This window comes from Drosophila novamexicana, unplaced genomic scaffold (genome assembly GCF_003285875.2).
Source record: "Drosophila novamexicana strain 15010-1031.04,08,12 unplaced genomic scaffold, DnovRS2.1 tig00001089-arrow-arrow-pilon, whole genome shotgun sequence".
Taxonomy (NCBI): Eukaryota; Metazoa; Arthropoda; class Insecta; order Diptera; family Drosophilidae; genus Drosophila; species Drosophila novamexicana.
In genome coordinates, this window is record NW_020824841.1 from 174,993 (window position 1) to 189,123 (window position 14,131).

At 44.1% G+C, this 14,131-nt stretch overlaps 1 protein-coding gene across 2 annotated transcripts in view; it reads right to left on the minus strand.

Moving 5' to 3' along the window:
- LOC115766340 (netrin-A) overlaps window positions 1-12,969 on the minus strand; it is a 52,153-nt gene extending 39,184 nt beyond the window's left edge. For both annotated transcript variants that reach the window (XM_030710232.1, XM_030710233.1), the window contains exon 1: window positions 11,550-12,969. In XM_030710232.1, coding sequence (XP_030566092.1) covers window positions 11,550-12,699 — 1,150 coding nt within the window. In that variant the 5' untranslated portion in view covers window positions 12,700-12,969. The remainder of the gene's footprint in view (window positions 1-11,549) is intronic.
- Window positions 12,970-14,131: the final 1,162 nt, after the last annotated feature.

Genomic DNA, 14,131 nt, shown 5'->3' on the forward strand with positions numbered 1-14,131 from the left:
ATATACAAATGGGAAGGAACCATTTGGATTCTATTTATAAGGCATATTCAAATAGAAAGCATTTCGGATTTCTATTTTGATATAAAAAATATATACACGTTTATATGGGATGTATATATAAAATATATATGAGTTTTTAGAGGATATATTAATATTCTTGATTGATAAAAGTCTATTTATAAAAACAGTTTTCATAAGTTGCGTTTGTAAAAGTCAGACTTTTCCATAAGCAATATATCTTTGATCAATTAAAGATATATATATATCTTCTATTTATTGTGTGTTCTGAAAAACTTTCTCAAGATAATGTTTTAGAAGAATAAGCGAGTGCATCGAAAGGATCGAGTTGGGATCTTGTTAGGATTGAGAAGATTTTAGTTTCCATTTAATTATTATTTATCTTTGGGCAAAGTTTTTCCATCAATTCCCGAACTTGAGCATAGTATTTAGCGCCCGCTTGGTAAAGCTGCGCCTTGCAGCGGCGGCAGCAATGAAAGATAGAGGAAGGGGGTGGGCTGCATGTTGCATGTTCAAGTGTGCGGTTGCAAGCTGCTAGCTGGTAGCTCGGCAGCCGACGCCTTGAAAGCTGCCAGCATAAGTCAACACCATGTGTTCCTGTTGTCGTTGTTGCTGTTGTTGTTGCTGCTGCTTGCTGCTGCTGGCTGCTGGCTGCTGTTGTTGCATGCATAAATCTGTTGCATGTTGTAAATGTTAAACGCGACGGCAACGGCAACGACGGACGTTGGTTTTCATCTGAGCTGCATCTTTGGCGCATTTGCGCTTCAATGCGATTTATTTGCCCGTTGTTTGTAATGCCATTTATTGGTGTTGTTGTTGCTGTTGTTGTTGTTGTTGCTGCTGCTGCTGCTGCATTTGCTGCTGTTGCTATTGCTGTTGTTAAATGCTTATTTACATTACGTTTAGCGGCACTTGACGGGCGACTCCTGCGGCTCCAACTGCAACTGCAACTCCATTTCCAAGTGGCAGCTTCGCATGTTGCCGTCCCCCTACGCCCCTTCCCCTTCCCACACTCGTTTGGGGCGGCAACTTCCCAGCAAAGGTAAAAAGAGACGTTGCCGCTGCACAAATTTTGATTTATGTCGGCGCTGCTGCTGCTAGTTTGTTGTTGTTTTTTTTCTTTTTGGCGTCTTTTTTTTGCCATACATATCATTAGCGAAGCGCAACTCATGGGCAGCTCGAACAGTTGCCATTAGATCAATATTAATATATATGTGGCGGGTCTTTTCTATCCTGCGAGTCCTATAGTCATTCCCAGTTCCAAGACTGATCGTGGAGCTGTGCCTTCTGGTGCCCTGGATATATAGAATTGCAAATAGATATACAGAAACAAATCAGATGGTCCTAGCTTACACTGGAATATGTACCTGGGAGTTGCTTGAATATTTCAATATTTTAAAGGAGCTTTTATAGATTGTCTACAGAAATACAAATAGTCTGTGTTTGCGTCTTACATTTGTCATAGACAAATAACCTTTTCATAGACTCTTTTAATAAAGTGGCAACGGCACAACTTTATTTTATCTGCGCCCAAGCCCAACTCTGAAACCTATTAAACAGCATTTAGCGCAAGGTGGCTGCAAAGTTGTGCATTTGAACTTTGCGCTGAGCTCTGCAATTTTTAAATAGTTTTTTTCTTAGAGCTTATGACTATTTGGGCCTTATTCAGGGCTATCCCTAAATGCAACAAATTTAATTGTCGTTGTTCAACTTTAGGCAGATACGAAACCTTACTTTGCGAGCAGTAACAAATTATATAAATAAATATAAGAACTGACAACTGCTACTCGATGTGAACCAGCGACCTTCCACTGCACTTGCTAGTCAGTGCTCGACGCTCGCAGAACTGAGCCCCACAGATATATTTCATAGAAAATTTTACCACAGTTTTCCCTCGAACTTTCCCAAACCAGCTTCGTAGCTTAAGATATAGATTTTTATTACTGTACTCAACAACGAATATCCGGGCTCGAGTACCAGGCTAGTCTGATGGGCAATAGATCTGCAGCTGAATTCCTTCACTATTTCCACTCTTCTATCTCATGTCCTTTAGCCTCTTCCATGGCATATATACGTTTGTATGTCCAAGCGACACTTTGTGCCAACCCACGCTAATCTCTACACACAGATCCGCTGTGCTGTTGTGTATAGTCATGATATACCATCTTCAGCAGACGGTAGCCCTAGTAGTAGCTGTTGTGGCTTGCTGTCTATTGTTGTTTCTTGTTGTTATTGTTGTTGCTGTTGTTGTTGTTGCGCATGAGCAGCTTTAGACTCAGCATCAGACCAAAAAAACCAAATGTTGGTTTTCTTCCCCCCTGCGCGCATTGCCAGTTACGATTTAACATTTCGCATATTGACAGAAGAGCAGGTTGGGGAGTCAGTGGGGAGCAAGAGAAAAACTTGGAATTTTGAATTCAGAGGAATTGCTTGCCACGGCGCAAGTGCAGCAGCAGCAAAAGCAGCCGCAGCAGCTGTGCAACAAAAGGAACATTGGGCGGCAGGCGTCATGCGGGGGCAGCGTATGCTTAAACAGATGTTGTTGTTGCTATTTTTACATACAAATTTATTGGCAACAAAAAAAAAAAAAAAAAAACAAAAATAAAAACAATTTAATAGATTCCATGAAAGAATCGAGACCGCGACCAAGACTCCGCGCCGACTGACTGACTGACTGATGCGACTTGGGACCTGATGTCTCTCACAAACTGAACTGCAATCTCGCCCCCTGCCGCAATCCCGCTGCTGCGCCGTTGCCATAGACGTCTTCAACTGTTTCCTGGGGCCGATGTTGACATTTGGGCAGCTGCTGGCTGACAGCTAATGAAATATTTAAGCTACCTTGCAGTGCCATGAGCTATGCAACAATCTTTTATGCCGTTTCTGCAACAACATGCACAAGATGCACAGCTCGGGCACAGCGGGCAGACAGTGGGGGCGGGTGGTGGACTGGCCCAAGCCTCTGATCCAATTAACTGCTTATACAAAACACAAATGGCCAGACGAATAGACAGCGAGAGCGGGTGGGAGCCAGGCATTGCGAGCTGGGAGCGGGTCAGACATGGACATAGATATAGACATAGACATATGCCCGGGCCCAAGTAATAACAGTAAAAATCAACGCAAACCATTCGTCCTGCTGTCGCAACGTTTTGATGTCCTTACGGCTGCCCTGTGGCTACACTTTAGCCACACACACGCACACGCACATACACACAGACAGACACTGACAGAGCCTAAGTACCCCACTCCGCACTCCGCAGACGCCTTCGCTTGGCTACCTTTACACATGCTTTTTCATGCCCTCGCCAGGGCTATCACAACTTTAACTTGACCTTTGTAACTATTTCCAGCTCTCTGTGGTGGGACACTGGTATAGAGTTATTCCATGGCGTAATCTTAACTATCTGCAGGATCTGGGCCATCTTAAAGAACTTCAGCAAGCAGCTCTGCTTAATCCGAACTATGCGAAACTTCATAAAAACTTGCCATATAACTTAGAAAATTGAAGATCTGATGATATCAAGGCAATTGTCTTTTGATTTGTTATAAATTCCAATTTTCTATATGAAGCTAGGATCTTAAAACTTGGTGTAGGTTTGTCCTATGACTAAATATGAAGGATATTTTGATATCGGGGCATTTGTCTTTAGGATTGTTATTAAATTACTATTTGCATACTATGTGAATTCCCATCGCTATGCATATTAAATATGTTTTGCTTATGGCTAAATATAAAAGATTTAATGATATCGAAACTTTTGCTAACTATGTGAACTCAGTTCTTCATTATGCTAAGATCCTTTTGTTTGGCATAAGTTTGTCATATGACTGAATATCAAATATCTGATGATATAAAAACACTGCTCTCTATGAAGCTAGAATCTTTCAATCTGGCATGGGGTTTGACTTATGACTTAAAATAAAAGACCTGATGATATCGAGCAATTTGGTACAGAAAAGGGTTGGTACAGAGTTGTCTAATGAATTAAAATGTTATAGCTGATGAAGTCAATCGGAACAGTTTTAATGCCAGGACTTGCCAAAAATAAAGTTGTTTTGTGAATCGTATATGGAGTATAAGGGGATTTAAGCTTCGTTCTTGTTCGTTTTGGTTTGCATATGCTGGTCGCTAGATGACTTGTGTGTGTGCATGTGTTTATATAGGTCTGTGTGTGTTGGGGTCTGGTTACCTCGTATTTCTGACTGCCTTTTGCTTTTGACGTGCCCTGATGAGCCTGACGCTTTCGCTTTGACTTCGACTTTGGCTTTAACATTGGGGTTGGCCCGCACATGTAACGTTATGTGCATAAAAAATAATCATAATCACTTGAAAGCCCGGCCAAAGCTAAATCCACAGCAGCAGCAGCAGCAGGAACAGCAGCAGTAGTAGGGGCCTTAGAAAGGCAAATAAAGGGTTCGGATTGTATGGGGCTGGTGACTTGGCCTGAAGCGCTTTGAGCACTTTGCCTTCATAATAAATAAAACATAAATATGCAACAAAATACAGCGACGGCCAACTGATTTTCACTTTTTCACGTAGCTGCGAATTGTTTACTGTGTATGCTAGCTTATTAAAAATATGGCTAAGTGAATTTGGCACCAAAAACAGAGAACAAGGACAACAACGGGCGACTGTTTAAAATTCAAAAACATGCAATAAAAAAGCAAACAGTCAACAATCGTGGCAACAGCCGTCGGACCTTCCATCAAACGCAGAGGAATGTCGGGCAGGTGTGTGTGCGTGCGCGAGTATGTGTATGAGTGTGTGTGTGTGTGTGTGTGTGTGTGTGTGTGTGTGTGTGTGTGTGTGTGTGTGTGTGTGTGTGTGTGTGTGTGTGTGTGTTCGTGTGTGTGTTTGTGTGTGTGTGTGTGTGTGTGTGTGTGTGTGTGTGTGTGTGTGTGTGTGTGTGTGTGTGTGTGTGTGTGTGTGCGTGTGTGTGTGTGTGTGTGTGTGTGTGTGTGTGTGTTAGCCAGTAAATCAGAGCGTATGGCAATGACAGCCTCGTCATAGACAGCGGCCGCCATGACGAATGGCAGAGCGCACAGGCCTCGAAAGCTGCCCGATGTACCCTGCCCCTGGCCCCGTCCAAACCAGTGGGGCAGTCGCATAGCTCCGACTGTGGCGCCCCTCGAGGCACGGGTTTCTTTCTCTCTTTTTTTTCGCAGTGAAGTGCGCATTTGACAAGCCCAGTAAACAACAATTAAAATGACAACCGGGCCCAGAGAGAAAGGGAGAGGAAGCTAGATATGGGCGAAAGGATTTTTGCACGTTACGTTTTCTTGCCTTTGCAGCGGATAGCCCGAAAATCCAACTGATGAAAACTGACAATGAACGAGATTGGAGGACGACAAGCTGAGCGGAGCTGAGCTCTGCTGGCAGCATATGCGAGTCCTGCACGAAATTATGGCCACAGGACATGCACACACAAAGCACCAAAGCACCAAAATCTGCGCTTGGTCCGCAGCTACACACAATATGGCAAACGAGGCAAAACAATGTCCAAAATGTAGGCAACAAAAAAAATGGCCAAGAACAAACATGGGTCACAAAAAAATACACTTTCTCTTGCAAAAAAAAACTAGGGGAGAGGGAAGCAAAAGAAGTTAACTATTCCAGGCAAATAACTTGGGGACATGACAATGCAATTTGGAGCGAAGGCTCGAAGCCAATGAAAAGTCCATCAACGAATCGGCAATGCCCTCCCCCCAACCCCTGAGCACTGCACATATTGATATGTCATGCCAGCCCAGAGCAGGAGACTTGATGGATCTCTTGCGAATCACAGCAATGCGTGAATCACAGCAAGACTTGCAGCAAACTTGCGGCAAAAGGCAGCTGAAAGCTGCCCGTTGGATATTCCGCACGAGAAGCGAATTCCTCTGAGATCTAAAAGTAGAAATCAACAAGAGTCTACTCAACTAGCGCATGCCCTGTTTGCATTTAGGTACAAAAATACTGTGTAGAAATGGAAACAAATGTATTCATGATCGAGACAAAGTATTTTTGATTCTTTGAAAGGCCAATATTAAAAAGCCCGACTGGAAGCTACCCTGTACTCGAGCTGCCATCACAAGCGTCCCTCTATGCACACTTCAACACGCATCTGTGGTTAGGCTTATTCTTTTTCCCTTTCCCCGCCATAAGAAAAGCATTCTTAAATAATTCTTGTTTTTATTAATTGATATTTATACAACTGTTATGGAATATATATGACATCCATTTATAGCCTTTAAATTTGAATTTTAATTATAGGGAATGCACCAACAAAGAAAATATATATAGCATAAAGGAACTTGCCAAACACATTTTGTAGCTCTAAGTATTAAAGTTCTCGAGATATGTCTAAAAATCAAAATGTGAGAATTGTATAAAACAAGCTAAGCTCGTATTGCGTATCTTATGGGAAAATGTGCCAAAATTCAAATCCATGCCCGAGCTAAATCGACACATTTGAATGTGCGCTGAATTCAGGGTATATGCTAGCGGGTAGACCCGACTAAAATAATCTCCTTAAATTTGTTCGATAGCATGCTTTAAAATCAAACTTAACAGAAAATTAGGCAAAGTTTGTTTGAACAAGTCTAACATACCCTTTCGCACACACCCTATTACTATAGGGTATACATAAGCGCCGCTAACATAACAACTTGATGGCCAATAATGCTTGTAAATGTCGCTGAACGAGTATCATAAAATTAGTAGCCGTTAATTTACAGGTAAATAAATCAGAATTTTGCTTTAATTAATTAAATATAAATATAGGCGAGTGATGCGAATGAAATTCATGAGATTAGATGAAAGCAAACACACAAATTCTATAAAATATATGTGAAATATGTTCCATAGCCTTGATGCTGCTGCTTTATGATACCTGACGCATCGTCTGTTTATATATATGCATATATGTATATATAGTGTATATATGTATAGTGTATGTCAAATAGTTGAGCGGTCGCTTTGGCTCATTTGATTGGACAAATTGTTTGGCTAATTTGCAAGGCATTTGGCTGAAAGCCGTCGGCACATTTATCATGACGCGTTTAGCATTAGAGCGTGCATCAGGGAGAGAGCGAAAGAGGTGCGAGAAGGGGGGGGGGGGGGGGGGGGGGGGGGGGAGGGGTGAAATGAGAGGCAAAGAGATAGAGGGACGTTAGCGTGTAGGCTATTTTTGGAGCCCGGCCACACGGCGTATGAGTAATGTCTTGATTTGCCAACGGCTTAAGAATTAATTTTATTTATTGCTGCAACTCAACCCAAACCAAAACCAAACAAAACAAAACAAACTCAACTCAACTCAACTGTGGCTATGTTTAATTTTAGATGCCTTGAATTTGCTTTTATTAAATGCAGCAGATTTCATTCTTGTTGTTGTTTTTCTTCTTCTTCTTGTTGTTGCTGTACCATCAACTATTTCTAAATCTTTGCCAGCTATTTTCCAATGGCTTCCTTTTTTTCGTTTTTTTTTTTTGCGCAAATGTTTTGGCGCCTGCCTTTGCCATGAAATGTGGGCGCCTTGGCAGCCGCTGATAGCCTCACTGGGGGCATGCTGCATATTGTAGGAGTACGGTGGAGGGTAGGGGTGGCTTGTGGCATGTCTTGCATTTTAATTATGATGAAGTGCTGTTAATGTGCCTTTGATTGGGTCTGCAGCTGGGTGGGCGGGCGTTCCGTTGCCACCATTTGTTGGCTTCCAGTTAATTAGTGGGCAGCTGGCAATGGTCGAGTGTGTGGCAGGTGGGGCAGACGCTGAACCAATGCAATCTATGACTGCAGGCTGGACTAAAATCTGTTCTTATGTATGCTAAGTGTGCCCAGGCCAAGCAAAAACTGACTGCTTGAACAGGGTATCGGTGCGGTTGGAACAAGCCGTCTGTGCAGCAAGAATGGGAGACTAGGCGACAGTTTTTGCTCGGGTTAAACTATTAAATGGGACCCTTTCGATTTTAAATATCCAGTAAAATATTATGGAATATTTCAATCAAATCTGAAATAGTTTTCTCTTAGTTTTCTCTATATATTACTAAGCGACAGTTTTTGCCTTTCCATTTTAAATATATTGTAAATTATAATGGAATATTTCATTTAAATCTGCAAGTTTTCCCTTTTTTAATAATAAGAATTATTATATGTATTACTAAGCGACAGTTTTTGGTCAGGCTGATCTATTAAATGGGACCCTTTTTATTGTAGATATCCAAAAAAATATTATGGAATATTTCATTATCAATCTGAAAGAATTTTCCATTATTTAACAATAATAATAATTATTATATACCATATTATTATTCTTATTTTTTCATTTTATCATTATCCTCATTGTATTTATTATAAGTATGTCCTTGCCTAGCCCGAATCTTTTATGTTCAGTTGCTGGAATGATCCCTGTTTTATTATTACCAACCGAATGAACTATTAAATTCAAAAACATATTTTGAGCAAAATCGAGAAACATACTAAAGAAATATTTTAAATTTTATTTTAATTTAATTAAAAACCGCATTTCTATGGCTTTTATTGATTTTTGATCATTCGATTTTTTTTTTTTATATATATATATATATTTTTTTTTTTGCGGCATGTTGCAATTGTTAACTAAATGTACTGGTACGCAATTTTGGCGGTATATATTCCTGCCCCTGCCCCTGCCCCCGCCCCTGAGTGAAAACTCTTCCATGCCTGTCGGATTACGTTCGAGTAGTTGAAATCCATGCGGGCTCAACATATTTGAGAGGGCGCAGCAAGGCGTTAGTTGTTATTAGTTGTTGTTAATAGCAATTACACACTCACACACACACACACACACACACACACACTCGCATACTCATTATGTGCAAAAACGAGGCACATTTTCAGATGCGGCTCACATGGCGCGCGGCAAATGGAATCGCAAAAATTTTCCAATTTTCTCTGGTTTTTTTTCTGCTTTTTTCCCGTTGTTGTTGTTGTTGTTTTGTGTAATTGCCGGCAGTTGTTGCTGTTGTTGAGGTCACATTGAACGTCAAAGGCAAAAGTTGGCAGCGTTAATTTCGTTTGCCCATAAACATGCAACATATGTGTGCCTGTATGTGTCTGTTTGCAGCAGGGCAAGGGGCGTGTTGTGTGTGCGCGGAAGGGTCGCCGTGTCCTGCACTGCATTTGCAACCCTAATAAAGTGCAGCGGTTGCTGCCACACGTGGCCAGGCTCTGATAACAGACGCGTTGCCCGCTCGCCCGCCTGCCTGTCCGTCCGACTGCCTGCTTGACTGTGCCCCGTGTCCTGCCTCTGGCTAGGACCGTTTGCCTGGACTCCGTGGCGCACTGTGATTTATGCACTAAACAACGGCTCGTCTATGCGCTGCCCGGTTGCGCCCCCTTTTGTGCCACGCAAAAATTGTAATTCTCATCTGATTGTTGTTGCTGCTGCTGCTGCTGCTGTGGCATGTTTGGCATGTGGCATCCACGCGAGACGCGCACAGTACATGCCACTTGCAGCAAGTGCCACAAAAACATTGACACATCGTTTACAAGGCCAGCGCAGAAAGAGACAGCGAGCAGGAGAGAAAGAGAAAGAGAGATAGAGAGAGGGAGAGGGAGAGCGAGGCAGCCAAGAACACGCGAATTTGGGGCCTGCCCCGCCATGGATCGTGCCACATAAATACAAGTAAACAACAACAATAGCAAAAGGAAAACAAGCATTGAAAAACACAAATGAAATATGAAATAGAAACCCGACCCCTCTTCTGGGCGAGTACTTGCCACTGACCCACCCCCCGCTCCATGCTGCTGCACAACGCGACTCGAGTCGTTTCTTTTGAAAATGCTTATCAAATTAATTTCGCTTAAATTCGCATTTATTGTTCGAGCTCAGCGAGTTTCGGAGGGTTAATTGCGAGGGTTTAGCCCGGCCAACAACAAATACTGCCATCTCGCTCGCACACACGCGCTGGCAGCCGCTAGTCGCTCTCTTTCTAATGCTGACTTTCCAGGATTGATTGCATGTTCGTTGTTTATTTGTTGCTGGGCCAAAGGTAAGGACTCGCCGGCCTGCGAGGGTTGGCCCAAGAGTTGCAAATTGATTGAAAACGCTCGCGCTTATGCGCTCTACACGTGTCCCGAGCTGTTCAATTATGTCTAAGCCAAATCCGCAGCACAAACACTGCCCTGCCCGAGGGGGTTTTGCGCTTACGCAACTTTTCATCACAATGGAAAAAAAGTAGAAAAGCTAAAGTACAAATCCCAAAAAGAGCAGCGCTCGCCCCCCCTCACGTTCCACCCTGTTGTTGCCCTGTCGCAAGCCCGCCCGCCACATTCGAAATGCCATCACCAATTTTAAGACCAAAACTAAACACACGCGACTGGCGACTGGCGACGTCGTCGGGTTTGAAATTGAGTCGTTTAAGCCGTGCCCCCTGCCCCAACCAACCCGCCAGCCGAGCAACCCCACGGCCAAACTCCATCAATTGCAACTTCCAGCCCGCACACACTTTGTGCCTCTGAAAATCCCAATAAAAACAGTTTGGCAACCAATTTTAAAATTGTCAAAAAACATGAACTTCACAAATTGAAATATTACTGCAAAATTGTTTGGGCACAATTTTCATAGAAATTATTTTTCGAAATATTTTTGCATTAAATCTCAAATAAAAATAATAATAATAAAAAAAAACTCTCAATTTTTTTGGTAATATTCAGAAGATGTACATAAACTTTTTTAGCAGTTAAAAAAAATATATATATAAATTGCATTTGATATTTTACATAAAAAAAATCCTTCGAATTTTCATCCAATATTCACACAAAATGTAAACAAAAATAAATTTCTAATTTCTTTCTAAATTAATAAAAAAAAAACGAGCCAGACAATAAAATAATTCAAAGGTGGAAGTGTTGCCCAAATTAGCAAAAACAATATATATTTTTTTCCCAGTTTGAAAGCGAAATAAATTGCTTGAAAAAAAATTCGTGCCAATTTTCGACTGCATGTTTATAAAAAAAAAGAACAATATAATCTTTTTTACCTAGTTTTCATGGTAATAAATAAATTAATATCCAATATTTATTTGATTTATTTCTTCAATATTTCGATTAGTCTTGAGATGTTTTTCATTGAAAAAATATGGTATGGTAGGGTCTCGAAACTCCATCTAAATATTAAAGAAGAACCCGCAATATTAAACTAACAATCCTTGAGCTAACGTGCCTCTAAAATTCTTAAAATCATTCAAACCAGATTCATAGAATATATATATAATAAACAAATTTGTTTATATTAAGTAGCAGGGGAATTTCTGATAATAAATTTAAGTTCATAGAAGAAAGGAAAAGAGTGCATTCAATAATTTGTAAATTAGAAATTGTTTACAAATTGTTGAAAGCTGAAGAAAATTGTAAAGAAAATTTAATTTAAAAGTAAATGCATCATAGAATTCAAGAGGTAGGAAAAACGCCTAATCCATAGATTTAAGTCAAAAAAATCCCCCAAATAAGCTGATCATTGATGATATTTGTAATACAAGATATGAGAATTGATTTCTCTCAGTGTACTCACTTTTGCACTCGTTGGCATCCCGCGCGGTGGCCCTTCCCCAGGGCCGGTCGAAGTAGAAGGGCTTGCAGCGGTCGCAGTCGCGCCCGGCTGTATTGTGGCGGCACTCGCAGCTCAGCTGCCCGTTGGAGTCCTGCGAGCACTTGGAGGCGTGGCCATTGCACTTGCAGCGCCCGCCCACAGAAAAGTCGGAGATGGCATAGTGGAGTCCGGTTGCGCCGGCGGCGGCAACGGAGAGCGTCTGCGAATGGGAGGCATTGGACTCGATGTTGTTGCCAGCCAGCTGCACGCTGTATTTGCCGGTGCGCAGATCTGACGGGGCATCAATGGCGAGGAGCGCCTGGGGATCGGGCTGCTGCAGCCGATAAAAGACAATGCGTATGTCGGTGGCCGTCACCCAGTCCTGCAGCACGGGCGAGGAGTCCAGGTCCCGGGCCGAGGGCCGGCCCTCCAGCGTGCTGAAGGCAATGCGCGAGGCCACGCCTCCGTTGCCATCATGGCCATGTCGATGGGCGTCACTGCAGCGCGCCTCCTGCTCGTTGTGCTTGGTGACGGTGGTGCGGGTGGGCCGCCTAAACAGCCGGCGGCACTGCGAGCTGTAATACTGGAACGGCTGCCAGGTCTGGCCAAAGTCGGAGCTCTTGAAGATGACCAGCGAGTCGGGGCGCGGTGCACGCGGGCAGAACTGCAAGCTCACATAGGTCAGCTCGTACTTTTTGCCCAGCGACAGGGTCAAGGTGACATTGTCGCCCCAGGAGCTGGCCAATCCGCTGCCGGCATAGCTGGCGCCGGGCGCAATTGGGGCTGAGCGCCAGCAGGTCACATTGTTGGGATTGTTCAGATCGGTAAGGGCGCGCGGCGGAAAGCTATTTGCCTCGCAGCTGTGGCACTGCAGCTCGCTGCCGCCGGCGCGGCTCTGATCCTGGTATTCGCAGTAGCGCTGCGGCTGCTGCTCGCCGCAGCTGCTGCTGGCCGTGACGGGCGCATCGTAGGCGGCATTCACAAAGTCCGGTATGCAGACGCGCGCCTTGTCCTCATCGTAGCAGGGATCCTCCGCCGGCGGCATGGCGAACATTTTGAGGTATGCATTGTTGGGCTTGGCCAGCGCCGAGCAAGCGCCCAGGGTCAATAGAAACAGTTGCCAGCGCTGCATGGCGCAGTTCACACACTTTCACTAGCACAAGTCACCCGAAAAAAAATACGTAACTGTTGTTTTGTTGCAAATCGCAAATTGCAAGTACACAGATTGGTTGCGTTTATCACTACCAGGAGAAGGCGTCCTGAGCAGCGCGCGCAAGCGTTTTTAGGCCCTTTTTAGGTGGACTCCGCGAGTCGCGTAGACGGAACACAGTTCGTCGGTGGGTCGCTCGGACGCTCGGTTGCTTGGTCGCTTGTTCGCTTGGTCTTCGGTTAACGTCAAGTCGGCCTGCCAGTTCACAGTCGACTGTTAATCGTCGTGCACGAAGCGCGCGCGCCAGCCCACGAAGTCAGCGACTGTTTGTGTGTGCGCGTCTCTGGGTGTATGCGAGTGTGTGTGTGTGTGCGCGTTTGATCGCGTCTGCTTTCTGTGTTCGGCAACATATATATGTTGCCAAGAGCGCACAGCATCAGCTCAGCATCCACATTGTTGCTGCTGCTATTTTTACTTGGCTGTGCTAACTCACCACAGCATGCGCTCTCTTTGGCTCGCTTGCTCTCTCGTTCGCTCGCACTCGCAGTGCCTCACTGGGTTTGCGCTGCGCAGTTGCTGGCGCTTGGCAACATTGCTGCTTGCAGGTGGTTGCTGTTGTTTAAGCAACATTTGTTGCTACTGCTTTTGCATGCCTTTGCATCTATTTTATAGCCCACTTGGCGACACATTTTGTGGCAGGCTGCTGCTGTTGCTGTTGCTGTTGATGGTTGTTTGTTGATTTTGCGGCCATCAAATCGCGTCCAGCCGTCGACCACAGTGCAAATCAAAACAACGCCAAACGCTGCCCGCTGCGGGGCATGCGGCACAGGAGGCGTCGCTTATGTCTTCTGTTTGCTTCTCGATTGCTATCGGATAATGAAGTCGCCAAACGGCTGCAACGGCTGTCTAAGTTATTAACTTGTCGTTAATGAAAATCATCAATTTCGAACAAAACACAAGAGGGCGACAGGCAGTTCGAGTGCGTTGAATGGCTGTGGAGAAGCAAGAAGGGTGGGGAAGGGGTGCATAATTACGTGATGCGTGTATGCGATGGCTTCATTAATGCCGCCGTTGTCTCCTCTGCCGCAGCCGCTGCTCCAGCCGCCGCACTGCCTGCGACTCACTGATAAGCGTTTCACTTTCGCATGGCAGCAGCCGTCCCTCCTCTCACCTCTCCCCTCACCCCTCGCCCTACTCCCTTCGCTGCGCGCAACCACGACCATTGTTTGCTTTTGCTTTGTAATTAGCTGGCTCTGCTGCATTTGGGCGTAGGCGTGCGCGTGGGCGTGGCAATGACCGCCACAATCGAAGCAAGCGCTAATTGTTCAAATTCTCACGTTACGCAACACATAAATTCATTCACGAAAATAATCAAGCAACGCTTCGATAAATGCTGCACTTAAATAGCGAAATA